The following is a 13,950-nucleotide window of genomic DNA, read 5'->3' as shown; positions in this document are numbered from 1 at the left end:
GGTTTTAGTATTACATCGTTTTCTTTAAATGAATGTGTGAATCTGAGGAGGGAGAAAAACTGTTAAAAAGTAGTGCACTGAAGTGAAACCTTGCTCCTTTGAGTACAATCTTCGAAGTGAAATGCATTGAAATACCTCACTCTGCATTCATGGCTGGTATATAGGTCACACAGGTGTAAAGATGCAGCTCACTTTTGTAGATGATAGTTAACGTCATTACAGCTTGTGATCAAAATTACAAAACACTGTCAGGATTTAAAGTGTAATTAAAGTTAAAAACAAAGAGCTTATGTGGCAAATTCTTGGAAATTTTTTGGATCATTACTTATGTTATAGATAATATGTTTGTTCATCTTTCCTGGAAAAATTAATGCTAATTATAGCTTGAATTTGCTCCAGTTACTTCTTCAAAACCTGCACATCATTCATCTTTCTTTTCTTCCTCAGTCTAGCGAGTATCGAGCCTATCGAGAAATGTCTGAACGAGCTAAAGACAACAAACAACCTTCCAGGAGAGAGAGAAGACATCAAGAGCCAGGTAAGAAACACTCTGATAGACAGTTCTGAAGAGTTTTTCAACTTTTTTTGTAAGTATGACTTGCCACAAAAACGTGGGCTGCTACAGTGCAGTGCCACTTTCAGTGCAGCGCGAGGTTGTCTGAGGGCACCTCCAGATTTTAGTGTGGGTGGAATACTCAACAAGCTAAAACTCAAAGCATTGTTTTGCAAGCTTGGAATATTAGCTTTCATCTGAAGAACTTATTCTCCCTATACATCCGTTTTCACTTTTTCTTTAACCTCCGCTGCTTCATAGATCTGTGCAATGTGTTTGTATTCATATGTGGTTAGATTTTGCAAACTTTCTCCATCTTTGTGTTCCTAGTTTGTCACGTTACTTCAGTTCCTGTCCAGCTTCTCCAAACTGCTGCAGTCATGTGTCATGGTGAGCCAGGAGCTGATTGGACAGATGGACTTCCTGAAGCAGCTGTTGTCTACATTAGTGGCAGTGCTAATGCTGGATACCAAAGGACTAGGTCAGAACCAGTTCTGTAACACAACGTGTAACATAGTGGCTTAAAGTGTCATTCTGTTTAACATATGCACAGGAGTCAACTTTTCCTTTAAACTCAAGTTCAGAGTGGATGGGGTTGCCATATTGAGACACTAACGGGGGTGCCATGCTATCAAGTATGCCTGGAGACATATGAGTAACATTTGAATAACCTTCCTTTGTCAACTATTATGTCAACTTTTTATAGAAAAAACGAGTTCTTACACAGACACAGATTTTTGTGCTGTATTAATTTGATGTATAAAATAACACAATTACTCAGTTTCTACTGATGGCTTTTTCTCAAGAACTTAAAAGAGGAAGTGGGTCCTAAGTCAATACTCAATGTGCAAACCAAAGGAAATGTTCTATGAAAAAAAAAGCAAAAATTGAACCCCAAAACTAAAAAATCACTTAATTACAATCTCTACAGTCAATCTTTAACTGAGGTGCTATCTTTCAAAGTGAGGGAGCTAATGTCAGCCAAATGGATTTCATAGGAACTAAGCAGACCAATGGCACCCCTCTGTATGTGTTGCTGCTAGCTTCATGGCCCTTAGTTTATAACATTACAGTTAGCTTAGAGTGACCGGATACTAATATTGTTGACAAGTAGTTTTACACAATGAAGTAGCATGCATAGCTAACAAATAATAAATGTATGGAAGAAATATATAGGTAACTACTTTCTTAATGTGAGGTGATTTGAGTCTCCATCAGTAGCTGTCAACAAAAACTGAAATCTAATTAAATATTTATTTTTCATTTTCAGTAAAAATTGTCATATTAGCCTCCATTGGAGCCAAATTCACCTAACAAGTCCAGAAAACTGCATTGTGTTAAGAAAATTAAAGACAAAACTAGTTTATTTACTTGTACAAAGACTTTATTTTTAGAAATCTGAAAAGTTAATGTTTCTTTCCCTGTTGGCACATTTTTTTACTCTTCACGCTCAATTCAGGCATAATATTTGTGTTGTACATTCAAAAAAGACATTTTTCTAAACTTGTCAGGTCATTTTGGCTTACTTGCTTGGAGTTTCAATATTCCCCAGGTTTTTTGGCAGTCATATAATAAATGCGTCTGATTGGTCCAAACTAATCAAAACAATCAAAAAAGAGAGGACAAAACTAAAGGTATTTGATTAATGGCTGACCAATCAACAGCAGAGAAAAGACTGCAAACGGAAGCAACTGTATAAAATCGAGGGATCAGGCACAAATTAGACCACAAAGCTCAACCTGGTCCAGGCTTTGGCAGAGTTTCAGGACAGTGAGGAGAGATTACCAACAAGGAAGAAGAGCTCACACAGGTGTCTATTTTCTGATGTAAGAGTCAGGTTTTAAATGTGTCTTAAACACAGTGATATAGTCCTATGGTTAAACAGCAGGATGTGAAACCTAAGTGTGTATTCCAACAGGGTAACAGCATTTGAGCTTCAAGAAAACAGCTCTTTTGTTAATTCTTTGAATTTATTTCCCCATTTTGATTCAGTTAAAAACCTTTAACGATGCTACAACAGCAATTCCTACCCTGACATTTATCCAACCTCCCTTGCAGAGTGTTCTGCAGTGTGGCTTTGTGGCTGTCTTGTGTCATAAAATTAGTGACTCACTCTTTCCCCTTTCAGACGCAGGTACCCGGGACGCGGTGTGTGTGTGCTGGGCAGACGTGTTTATGCTCCTGGCTACTCTGGTGAGGAGGGACAGCTCAGCATCGTACCCATCTGTCTCTGCTGCACTGGGGAGACGCTGGCGAACATTTGCAGGTACACAGACACTCTGCTCTGTCAGTGTGTGAGTAAGGGTGACTTAATTAATTTTTGTGATGTTGGTGGCACAGTCATTCATTATGTATCATCCACTTCAATTCATAAAAATAGACCATTGTCTTTTGGAGACATTAAGGAGCTTCATTTTTTAAAACAGGCTGCTGAGGAGGAGGAGTGGAGATCATGACACATGATGAAATCAGGCTGTGAAGTCATTTTTTTTCCAATCATAAAGGCTTATAATCATGATTAGGATAATTATGCTGATTAGAGTAACTCGCTAAATAATCAGGATTAGCATTTTAGGTTTAATTTTGCATTTTTAATTCGGGCTCCGAAAGATCCCTCATATTAACACACATCATTGCATCATTACAGTGTGTATTAACTTCTCTGAACAGATGCTTGGATCGGATAATTACATCCTGTCCTTAAAGTACCTCCACTCCTCCCACTCATCTTCCTCTGTGATTAATGGCACAGCAGGGGAATCTGATGAGTCCAGTGAAAGATGAATGCTGATCCTTTGTCTGTGTATTTACGTCTCTGTGTACATGTTGATGATATCTTGGTGTCTGTGTACACATTCAAATGATGAGTGTGTTCCCAGACAAATATCAAGCTGTCAGGGGGTTTAAACTATGAATTTGCCATTTTGTCATGCAGTGATTCAGTGTATTACTGTGTCATTCATTAGAAGAAAACTATTCTCCTGCCAACTTTGTCTTTCTTATTTTCCCCGTGTGTGTGTTTGCAGGAACTCTTTCAGTGTGTGTGAATGAGAAGCTCCCAGACCCTCTTCTTCACTCGGTGGCTCTGCAGTTCCTCTGTGCAATCTTCACAGAAGAAACAAAGACTCAGGGCGTAGATGTCTCTAACTCTAAACCCGCTTCAGCTTTGTCTGACATTGTGAATGGCCCCTCAGCCAGCCAGCTGTGTGACCTGCTCCTGCAGGTAAGTGAAGGTGTGAGGGGAGCACAGGGTATCCTGTCTAGACCTTTCAGCACAGTGGGAGTTCAATCCGACTAAACTTGATTGCTTTTTATATACAATAGAGTGTGCGCTCAAGGCGATCCACGACTTTGATGCTAACTTTTAAGAGTGTGTGATTATGTGGACTGACTGAACATTGTATTCCTTCTTGACTGCTAATGCCAGAGTTTTGAGAAGAGGACCCTTCAGGACCCTTTAAAGAAGCTGACAGCCAGAGCCCTGATGACACTGTTAGCCTGCAGCCCTGCTGCTCAAAACCATGCTGCCAAAGGTAAAACCCCAAACCTGAGGCAACAGTCAGGCTGTCATCTGTTACATCCTCTGTGAAAATCTTAAGTGGGTCTCCAGCTGTCTGGTGGTTACCCAAAAGACACATGATGCAACGGATTGTTTGCATTAGATGAAAACCTATTTTTACTCAAAAAGGTTGAAAAGCATCTATTTTTTAAGAAAAACTATTTTCAAAAGGATGTACTTGACTTAAGATATTATTTACTAAATTTACATGGTCACAATTCCCCTACAGCATCAATTTCAGACTTCTGGGTCTGTGGTATTGTGTGTGTGAGTGTAAATCCCATGAATAGTAGTAACTCGATAAGTCTTTTGTTCACCATTACTCACCTGTTGGTCAGGAATTGGAAAGCAGACCGAACAAAGGGGCAATGGACCATGATAACAATAATTAAAAAAATGTCTTTATGTCACCATAAGACAACAGCAAACATTACCATTTAACCACTTTTTATGCTAAATCCACTGGAATTAATGTAAGAAGATGCATTCAGAATGATGTGAGTTCCTAGCTTGCCGTTTTCTGCAAGCTAACATTACTGTAAGCTAGCACAAATCTAATAACACACAAGAGCTAAGACAAAGTTGTTCTCTAAAAACGCTGTCCACTCTCAAATATGATTTAGGTGAAAAATGCTGTAAGTTAGCCAAGAACTGTAGCATAACATCACTGTTAGCCTGCCCAAAACTGTCAGCAAACTATACCACGTGCTAACACTGCTAGTTCTCACCAAGCAGAAATCTCCTGTCTAAAAATATGAGAGAATGGGACAGTGCTAGAATCTGCTGTTTCTGGAGTGTCTGCTTGAGGCTAGTTCCAGAAGTACCGAAAGTTACCTGCAGCTACCAAGCTAAAAAAGCGGTTTTCACAGTAGAAGTAAACATACTGTAGCCTGCCCCACTTCCAATATGTCAGCGCCAGCAGATGATGTTGTAGAAACTACGTCTATTAATTATACAGCCTATGGTTCTCATTAGAGCTGCACGATTTGGGGAAAAGGTGCGATTTGCGATTAGGTGGAAAATATTGCGATTGCGATTGTGCTTGCGATTTAATGAAAAAGGTTGTGTCATGATGAGTCTACAGATTTGCTTGGTTATCATGGAGAAAAATCTGAATTGCATGTGCTGACATTGCGATTGCGATTGCGATTGCGATTGCGATAATCGTGCAGCCCTAGTTCTCATGTATGTGTTTCAAAAAGAATAATATATAACAACAGGTTATCACAAAATAGATGGCTTAAAACATTGTCGGCTAGCATAAGACTGTTAGCTAACATTTTTGAAAGCCATACAAATTCTAACTAAAAAAAACTGCTTTCTCTGACATGTTTACTAAGAACAATATTAGCTAGCACAAAACTATTTGTTAACAGTACTGTTAGCTTGCCCACATGTTGTCAGCTAGCAAAAACAGTCAGCTAACAGCAATGTTATTTAGCAAAAAAAAAACCTGTTAACTTACAATACTTAAGCTTGCAATTTGTTAAAGGCTGTTTCCTGTTGTGAATCCATTTGTAGCTGTTAGTGAGATATATGGATGTTTTACTTTTACTGAACCTCTAAAGCATCAAAACATAGGATAGGAGGATAGGAGATGACTTGGCCTTCCAGTTGACTGTAATGTTTTCAGCAATAAATGCAAGATTATTTAATTTATATTGATAACTTTATGACTTCAATCTCATATTGAACTTAATGTGTCATTTCAATCCACAGCTGGATTTATTGACAGCTGTGTGGAGCAGTTAAAACAAACTCACTCCCAGCTCCACATGGAGTCCATCCGTCCTGGTAAAGCGTCACTCCGCAGAAAGGTGAGTGGAGACTGCTTGGAAATTTCCAGCCTCAGCAGTTCAGAGCTGTTTATTTTTTTAACTTGGTGCAAGAACAATCTGAATTCATCATGAAGGAGCTTCTGGGTATAAACTTTCTGAATATTGGTTTTATAGTACTTTCTGTTTTGGAGCTTAATAGAGTGTTATCATCCTGAACATCTAAACATATTCTTTGTCTTTCTATATCACCAGGAAGAAAGCTATTTAAAGGAAATCAAGCTGACTGTGGAGATCCTGCGGAGCGCTCTTTATCGCAACGATGAATGCAAAGTGAGCCTCTATGTCTTGCCGTTTAATTCCCGCTGCTAATTGTTTTTTAATGGAACCTCCGAGTACCAATGCTGAGCCTGTAAATGGGATTCAACTTAATGTGCACAGACCTGCTTACATGTCAGCAAGTTTAGCTTCTTATACCCTGTAATGGCGTTACTTATGGTGCATATTAGCTGGTCCTCATTTTCTAAGTGGCCTTTTAGTCACTGGTGGTTACCTTGGACCAAGTAGCCAGGGAGGCAACCGACATGTTTATCCTGCGATTCTTTTCCTCCCTGTGTGTTTCGCCAGCTCTCTTCGAAAAACACTACAGCAATTTATGTTGATTACTGCCATCTGTGTTTGTGCTCTTGTATAAATCAGGGTTTCTCTAATGTATTTTATGACTTTTTAAGTGTGTGTGCGTGTGTAATCCATTTCTACTCGTGTGTTTATGTAGATGGTGGCCACAGATGCTCGCCTGACACTGGCACTCTATGCTCTTTGGCCTTGGCTCCTATTGGATGACCCCACCATGGAGGCGGTGCTGGAGCTTCTGTGCGTCTACACGGCCAACTGCACCACAGGTCTGTTTGTGTATGTGGGTCTGTCTGTATGTCTTATGTGTTTGTGCAGGCACTGTGCCTGGCCCGTGCTCGCCCGTCACCTCTGTCTGCAGTTAGCGGTCCGACTGAGTCACACACACTTCACACTATGAGCCCTATTGTCCTCCCAAAGACCGCTGAACAACATTGTGTCTCACTGTGCGACTGCTTGCCTGCCAGCCACAATGGGCACAGTGTCACGATCAGGGGTCAGGCTGCATGGCTGTTACACTGTATGTATGGCACCGGGTGTCAGACCAGTTGGAGACGATGTGGGGGAGCACAGAGCGTCTCTGTGTAGCCTGACATATTGCTATTCCATCATGCAAAATGTAGGAGCTGTGTATGTTGAATTTAGAACAGCAAAAGACTTGCAGAAAAAAGACTTCTCGGGTAGAGAAAAGGCAAGATTCACGGGGAGGAAACAGTGGGGAAATTTGACTTTGATAAACGGCTCATGGTGCCTTTGATGTGTCTGTGTGTCTGGTGTAGTTGTGCAATGGAAATCAGTTTCATCAGTGAAAGGAGAGGAAGTTTCATGTGTCTGTGTCGTTCTGCGCATCCCTGTTTGATTGGCACCAGATCCTCAGTGGGTGCGTGTGCTCTGATCTAAACTCACTCGCTTTAGACCCCTCGAATGCTCAAGCTGTGAGGTAGCAGAAATCAGTGAAGTCAGGCACAGTATTTCCCTAAAGGTTAACTGAACAGCAGGTTGTGTTCGGGCTGCATGCAGCCAGGCTTAGTATTACACCATCCACCCTCAGGCTACCATTGCGTCTCCTGAGACTGCTACATTTCCTGTGAATGTTTCATCTCCAGTCTGCCTCCTTCATCCAAGGCTTTGTTTGTACTGCTAGTTCAAGTTAGATTGTTGTTTTTGCCTGTGCCACACATATTTTCACAGATATTTTTGTTGCAGCCCCAAAACTTGCTCCAGCAGACAGACACAGAGAGGGAAAAAAAAGTATTTTTTAACACCTCTGCGAAATAATCAATCCAATACAAATGGATTAAAGAGATCTGTAGCAGCAGTGGGGCTGCTTTTGACTCTCATCAGAGGCGGGGATCTGTTTTAAAGCAGAGCTCCCCTGTCAGTTCTCTGAAAGACCAGCCTTTCTGACAGGTATTGAGATAACCTCAGGCTACCGTCAGTGTACGCCTGTTGCTGTATGTTACCCAACCAGGATTAGCATAGCCAACAAGCTGTCATGTTCTCCAATAAGCTGCATCAATCAGCATCACTCCACGTCTTGTCAAATTTGTATTCAATTTATAAGTAATCTACGACTGCAGCAATTATCCACGTCAGTTAAACTGAAGAAACGTGGAGCCAAAAGAGATATTTTTATTCGTCTCTCTTTATTTGTGTGTCATAAATTTGTGTTTGCATTCCTGAATGGTGTTGAAGTAGAATAAATTGCAGCTATCGCCTCAGGCTGAATAATTCCTCTCCCTCTCAGTGTAAAGAAATGCTTGTTTTCATCATTAGTCAAAGCTTTCGTGGTGAATGATGATTAAGAGACAGTTAAAAGATAAAACATCCTTCAGCTATGTTTTCGAAAGCGATCTGACTTAACGTGAGGCCTCTGCTGCTGCTTCAAAACACATTTTGAACACCGATTAAAGAAGTTCGGCAGCTCCGTCTCTGAGGTGCAGTCTGTTCTGTCTCTGAGCGAGATGTCTGCTCCTCTTCGTCATATCTGTCATTTGGCTGGATGGCTTGTTCAGCACAACAAGCCGTGCATGCAGCCGTGCAGAGATGTTTGGGTACCGTGGGCAGACAGCCGTGCAGCCCAGCAGGTCAGTCTTTGTTTTTGTGGCGACTGGCTGCTAAGCTAGTTAGCTCTATGGTAAACAGAAAGAAGCAAGCAGCTCCTAAAACAACAAGAAGGAAGCTTTCTGCTGAGCATCGCCCTCCTGAGCTGCCCTTTAACTTCTATGAAACAAAATGTGATGTAAGTATCTGCGGTTTGTGTGTTTCCCCTTTTTTTTTTTTTTTTTGTTAACAGCATGCAGTTTTCTCTGTGGAGTCGGTCCTGCGACTGCACCAGGAGCCAAAGGCACCCTGAGCAACTCCCTGATGCACTGCATCATGAAGCTGGCTTCAGGGGTCGCTGCAGATAACAGCCAGGTCCAGAAGCTAGCTTTCTCTCTCTTGGCTAACCTCGCCATGTCCAGAGACTGCAGAGGCGTCCTGCAAAAGGTAAAAACTGAGCACACAATGTGCAAAAGTGTTTTTCACAGATGTGTGCTAGCTATAAATGACCAAAATCTGAGCCGTTCAAAGTCTTGCCCTCACTCACACTGTGCTCACTGGGGAAACATCTTCAGCCCCTAATGATCTTCTCTCAAACTCCTGTGTTAACTCCATCATGTCTGCTCCCCATCACTGTCTGTCATTCTCAGAATAACTTCCTCCAAGCGTTCCTGTCAGTGCCAATGCCTAAGGCGGGCGGTGTGAAGGCCACATCTGTAAGTTGTGGCAGTGGGAGCCTGCTGGGCCTGTGGCTCAGGCTGCTGGTTAATCTCTCGTTCGCTGAGGATGGCCAGCAGAGTATCCTTAGGGTGACCGGAGTTCTGGAAGTGCTGGCAGACCTGGCACCGCAGCGGCGCCATGCTCTGCTCACCCTTCACAACCTCTGCTTCTGCCCTGCCAACAAGCCACATGTACTGGCCAACGGTATGTGAGGAAAACACAAGTTAAAATTCACAACTCCATTTATAGGTTTAAGAATATTTAAACAGCTCAAAACTAAGAAAATACAAGCACCTAATTCATTTAAATGAAAACACCCTCTGTTTTATCGTGGGCAGTTCTGTTTGTTATAAAATGATGAAGTTTTCACAGTCAGGTTTACATGTAGACTTTTTTCATTCTTATTGAAGATCTCTTATCAACTGTTAACATGCGACATGATCTATTCAGAAATGATATTTACATGTGCCATGATATTTAACCAGAACAGCCATTTAACAGCCATGTGACATGAGCAGATCTATGAAAACATCACGTAATTATTAAAGAGGTCTATCGTCTATTGACCACAGTAGTTGCGACTGTTTTTACACTTTTTTTTTCACTTCATACTGATGCACTCCTTCTGGAAGCACTGGAGAGAAGATTGTTTCACCGTTCTGCCCAGTGTTTCCAACTCTGCTGTGCAGAAAGTAGCAACTGGTCGTCCCAGAGGTCATCACCAAATTTGCAAAATAATAATCAGTTCTCATGTGATCGTGATGGACGCTGTAGAATAGAGGAGTAACATTGTGGGGGAGACAGAAAGCGAGTAAAAAACAGCTGGTAATATGTTTATAACAATTTGAGATGTTTCCACCTTGAGTGATTTGGATAAGGGGAGGGGTTGCATGGCAGCACCTGCTGCTCATTGAGAAGGGTAAGATCAATACATGCAGAAAGTCACTAGATTCGTTGCTAGTCAGTTGTTTGAAAAAGAGTTGCTAGAGGGGTTTTAAAGTTGCTAAATATAGTGATAGATATGCTAAAACTGGTTCTGCCCATGGATCCTCCTTAGACCAGAAAGTCATGGATGAAGGTCTGAAGGTCCACAAGAAAGACTGGTGGGAACAAGTTTTATGTTAAGACAGAGCAAACGCGGACTAGGGATGGGTACCTTTCACATTTGAAACGATGCGGCACCGATTCCCGGTACCTGGTGATCGATATAGGTACTCGACGGTACCAATTTTCAGTACTGTCGTGTGTTGATGTGATAAAAAATATAATTTTTTTCAATAATACAATGTAGATTCTCTTCCATTTAACATATTTATTCTTCAATATGTATCCTTGTAATGTTGTGTTCATGTCCAGCGTGGAAAATCACCTACTCTTCCACCTTCTCACAGTCACAAGGATGCATTTAGGTACCTAAACATGGTACCTTTTGATTTTACGTGAATCAGTACCCGGTACTTTTGACAGACCTAATTCGGTACCTAAATCAATGCCCATCCCTGACGCAGACGGAACGCAGCCTGACAGCTATCGGTTTCACCAAAACTGTACTTTTGATTGGTTTGGGAAAAGGAAAACTCAACCCCTAAGAAACTGAATGAAATTTTATTTGGTTTCATCTCGTTTATTATGATTGAGGTGTTCATATGGAGCATTATTCAGTTCAAGCTTCTAACCCAATTCTAATCAAAATGTAAGGCTCCATGTAAACCCAGCTATTGAAAATAGGTACGACAATGTGCAATTTAACTGCAAGAAAGTTGTTTCCCCTATGGGTTGATTTCACTTAAGTAGGCCAGATTTTAAACTCTGTGAAACTACCACTTACAGTGAAACTGAGACTTCACAGAAACAGATGAGCAAGTATCGTTACAGTGGCTGTCATTAACAAAACAAGTGATGACATTTACTTTGCAGACATACCCTGTGGGCCAATAAACAGTCAGTGTACAGGAAACGGTGAATGAACTGATGCCTCTTCAGTTGCTAGTTGCACAGTAAACATTACAGCAAACAGGAAAAGACGTGGTGTCTGAAAATGTATCACTCCATCAAAAAATACTGAATTTATTGGCTGTTGATTTGGTAAATCTAAATGTTTGAGTGGAAGAACAGCAGGCCTGACTGTTTCCTGTCTGCATGCTAAGCTAACATCTTCACATGAACATCAGGTGCTCAGAGATAACAGTCCCTACGTATCCTTTGGATGAATTCATTGAATCTTCAGGTTTCTATCAGAGTATCACCTTCTGTTTGACAGCAGCACACATGTCAGCATGTTTAAAGGTTATAAGGTTGGTGGTTATGAGATACACAGATGAAGAACAAAGAGGAAGCAGCAGATTGCGTCCCCTCACACACTTTAAGCTGTGGGTGGGTGGTCTCAGGCCATGTGGGTGTCATGTGATACCACCTATGGTTTCCTGTGGAAAGATCCGATTTCCTGTGTATGTTTTGCAATCATACGACACTTTCGTATGTGATGAAACCACATTTTCGCAGTTGGTTGTGAAAACAATAAATCAAAAGAAAACTAATGTGTCTGAGAGGTGCAGAGTGTGTCTTTAAGATATTTTTTCTGGTGTTCAGGATGTTTTCTTTCCTTAAAGGTCATTTTTATCTTTTTGAATTGAACAGATGAGTTCCTCTTTCTTACTTCTCATGCCGTCTTGTATTTTCAGACAAAGCCATGAAGGTGTTGTTGAGCTGTTTGGACAGTAAAGACATGGAAACACAATGTATGGGAGCTTCTTCAATTTGGGCTTTGCTCCACAACAATCAAAGGGTAAACAAACAGCTGAATTAAAAAGATATTCTAATGAAATCTGATATAATGTGGAGGGTGACAGATTTATTCCAAACATGCCTCTGCTCTGTGTGGTGCTAATAACATCTCTGCCTTTGAGCTTTGTTGTCTTTTATCATATAGTGAGGGATGATTAACATTTCCTATCACCCTGTTATGAACTGGAAAAAGCTCTCCTGCTCTCAGGCTCGTATTCCTAATCTGTCTTTCTAATTCCCATCAAAGGCCAAGACCACTTTGAAGTGTCCCTCTGTTCGATTGAGAATCGAGGCGGCACGTAGCATCTCAAAGAAAGGTTTGCATTTATTCACTTTGATAAAGACTCATCAGCACCTGTCCTCATGTTCAATCCCAACCTTTGCTTCCACGTGTCCTGTTGTTTATTGTTGTTCCTTGTTTTTTTCCTCCAGCAGCACATGAAGAAAACAACCAGGAGCCTGTGAACACCTACCTGATGAAGTGCCTTGAAAATCTCTCCAAGCTTCTAAATAAGTGACTTTTATTTATTCTATTTAATCATGTTTTATACTTCTCTGATCTTAAATAGTTGATAATAAAGTTCTACATGAGAGATTTTTGTTTGGCTGGATTCATTTGTAGAAATTGGCCCACCTTTGAACCACACTCTGTGGTGTCTTTTTCAGGAAGTGCCCTCGTTGTGGCATGCAACTGAGGTTGTGGTAGTGTTTAGCTGCTCTTTTCCTTGGGTTAGTTGGTGATAGTAAAAGCACAACTCAGTAAAAAAAATATGACTTGTTAGGGTATGGCAATGAGAATTAAAATTGTGCACCTAATGCTGGTGCTACAAGAAATATCAGGACATCATGGGGTCACTTCAATTAATCTACGTTCACACCAAGTCTTGATTTCTTGCCTCTTAAAGAAGTTTGTAATGTTTCGTACAAAAAAGGAAAAACTCTGAAATCTTCTTAGATTCCTTTTCCTGTTACACACCGCCGTTTTCATAGAATTAAATCAAATGCCATACCAGTCTCCATCATCTGATCTTACTAACAACATGAGCCCGTTTATCTTTATTTTCTTAAGAAGACGAAGCCTCAGCTAGGTCAACCTAACCTCTGGTGTGTCAAACGTTAACCACGTTTCACGAAGCAGGTACGTCTGAAACTGATTCCTTTCCTGAGAGAAATTTGTGCAGTTACTCAGAGCTTGCATCAAGTGATTTGGCTGCATACAACCAGGTCATGCTGGGGTTGTTCTGGCATACATGTTGGTACCATATGACTAAGATGACACATTATTATTTACGGAATGATTATACACTCACCGGCCACTTTATAAGGTACACCATGCTGGTGCCTGGTTGGACCCCCTTTTGCCTTTAGAACTGCCTTAATCCTTTGTGGCATTGATTCAACAAGGTACTGGAACATTCCCCAAAGAGTTTGGTCCATATTGACATGATAGCATCACGAAGTTGCTGCAGATTTGTCGGCTGAATATCCATGATGTGAATCTCACATTTCACCACATCCCAGAGGTGCTCTATTGGATTGAGATCTGGGGACTGTGGAGGCCATTTGAGTACAGTGAACTCGTCATGTTCAAGAAACCAGTCTGAGATGATTACAGCTTTATGACAAGCAGCGTTATCCTGCTGGAAGTAGCCATCAGAAGATGGGTGTGGTCATAAAGGGTTGGACATGGTCAGCAACAATACTCAGGAGGCTGTGGCGTTTAAAACATGCTCACTTGGTACTAAGAGACCCAAAATGTGCCAAGAAAATCTCCCCCACACCATTACAACCCCACTACCAGCCTGAACCGTTGATACAAGGCAGGATGGATCCATGCTTTCATGTTGTTGATGCCAAATTCTGACCCTACCATCTGAATGTGG

The 13,950-nt window shown here is 41.2% G+C and overlaps 1 protein-coding gene across 4 annotated transcripts in view; it reads left to right on the top strand.

Moving 5' to 3' along the window:
* Window positions 1-12,653, top strand: part of rttn (rotatin) — a 38,939-nt gene extending 26,286 nt beyond the window's left edge. For 2 of the 4 annotated variants that reach the window (XM_074693412.1, XM_074693410.1), the window contains exons 37-49: window positions 448-538; window positions 884-1,034; window positions 2,682-2,819; window positions 3,580-3,776; window positions 3,981-4,086; window positions 5,832-5,929; window positions 6,143-6,220; window positions 6,663-6,789; window positions 8,817-9,010; window positions 9,214-9,487; window positions 11,965-12,068; window positions 12,315-12,384; window positions 12,503-12,653. In XM_074693412.1, the coding sequence (XP_074549513.1) occupies window positions 448-538; window positions 884-1,034; window positions 2,682-2,819; window positions 3,580-3,776; window positions 3,981-4,086; window positions 5,832-5,929; window positions 6,143-6,220; window positions 6,663-6,789; window positions 8,817-9,010; window positions 9,214-9,487; window positions 11,965-12,068; window positions 12,315-12,384; window positions 12,503-12,585 (1,711 nt within the window). In that variant the 3' untranslated portion in view covers window positions 12,586-12,653. Of the gene's footprint in view, window positions 1-447; window positions 539-883; window positions 1,035-2,681; window positions 2,820-3,579; window positions 3,777-3,980; window positions 4,087-5,831; window positions 5,930-6,142; window positions 6,221-6,662; window positions 6,790-8,816; window positions 9,011-9,213; window positions 9,488-11,964; window positions 12,069-12,314; window positions 12,385-12,499 lie in introns of all 4 variants that reach the window. The other 2 variants (XM_074693409.1, XM_074693408.1) reach the window with 1 other exon arrangement.
* The last annotated feature ends 1,297 nt before the right edge of the window (window positions 12,654-13,950 follow it).

This window comes from Halichoeres trimaculatus, unplaced genomic scaffold (assembly GCF_033239565.1).
Source record: "Halichoeres trimaculatus isolate MK-OKI-2021-1 unplaced genomic scaffold, fHalTri1.1 fHalTri1_scaffold_18, whole genome shotgun sequence".
NCBI classification, from domain to species: Eukaryota; Metazoa; Chordata; class Actinopteri; order Labriformes; family Labridae; genus Halichoeres; species Halichoeres trimaculatus.
The sequence above is the reverse complement of the archived record's forward strand: the minus strand, read 5'-3'. Positions and strand labels throughout refer to the sequence as shown.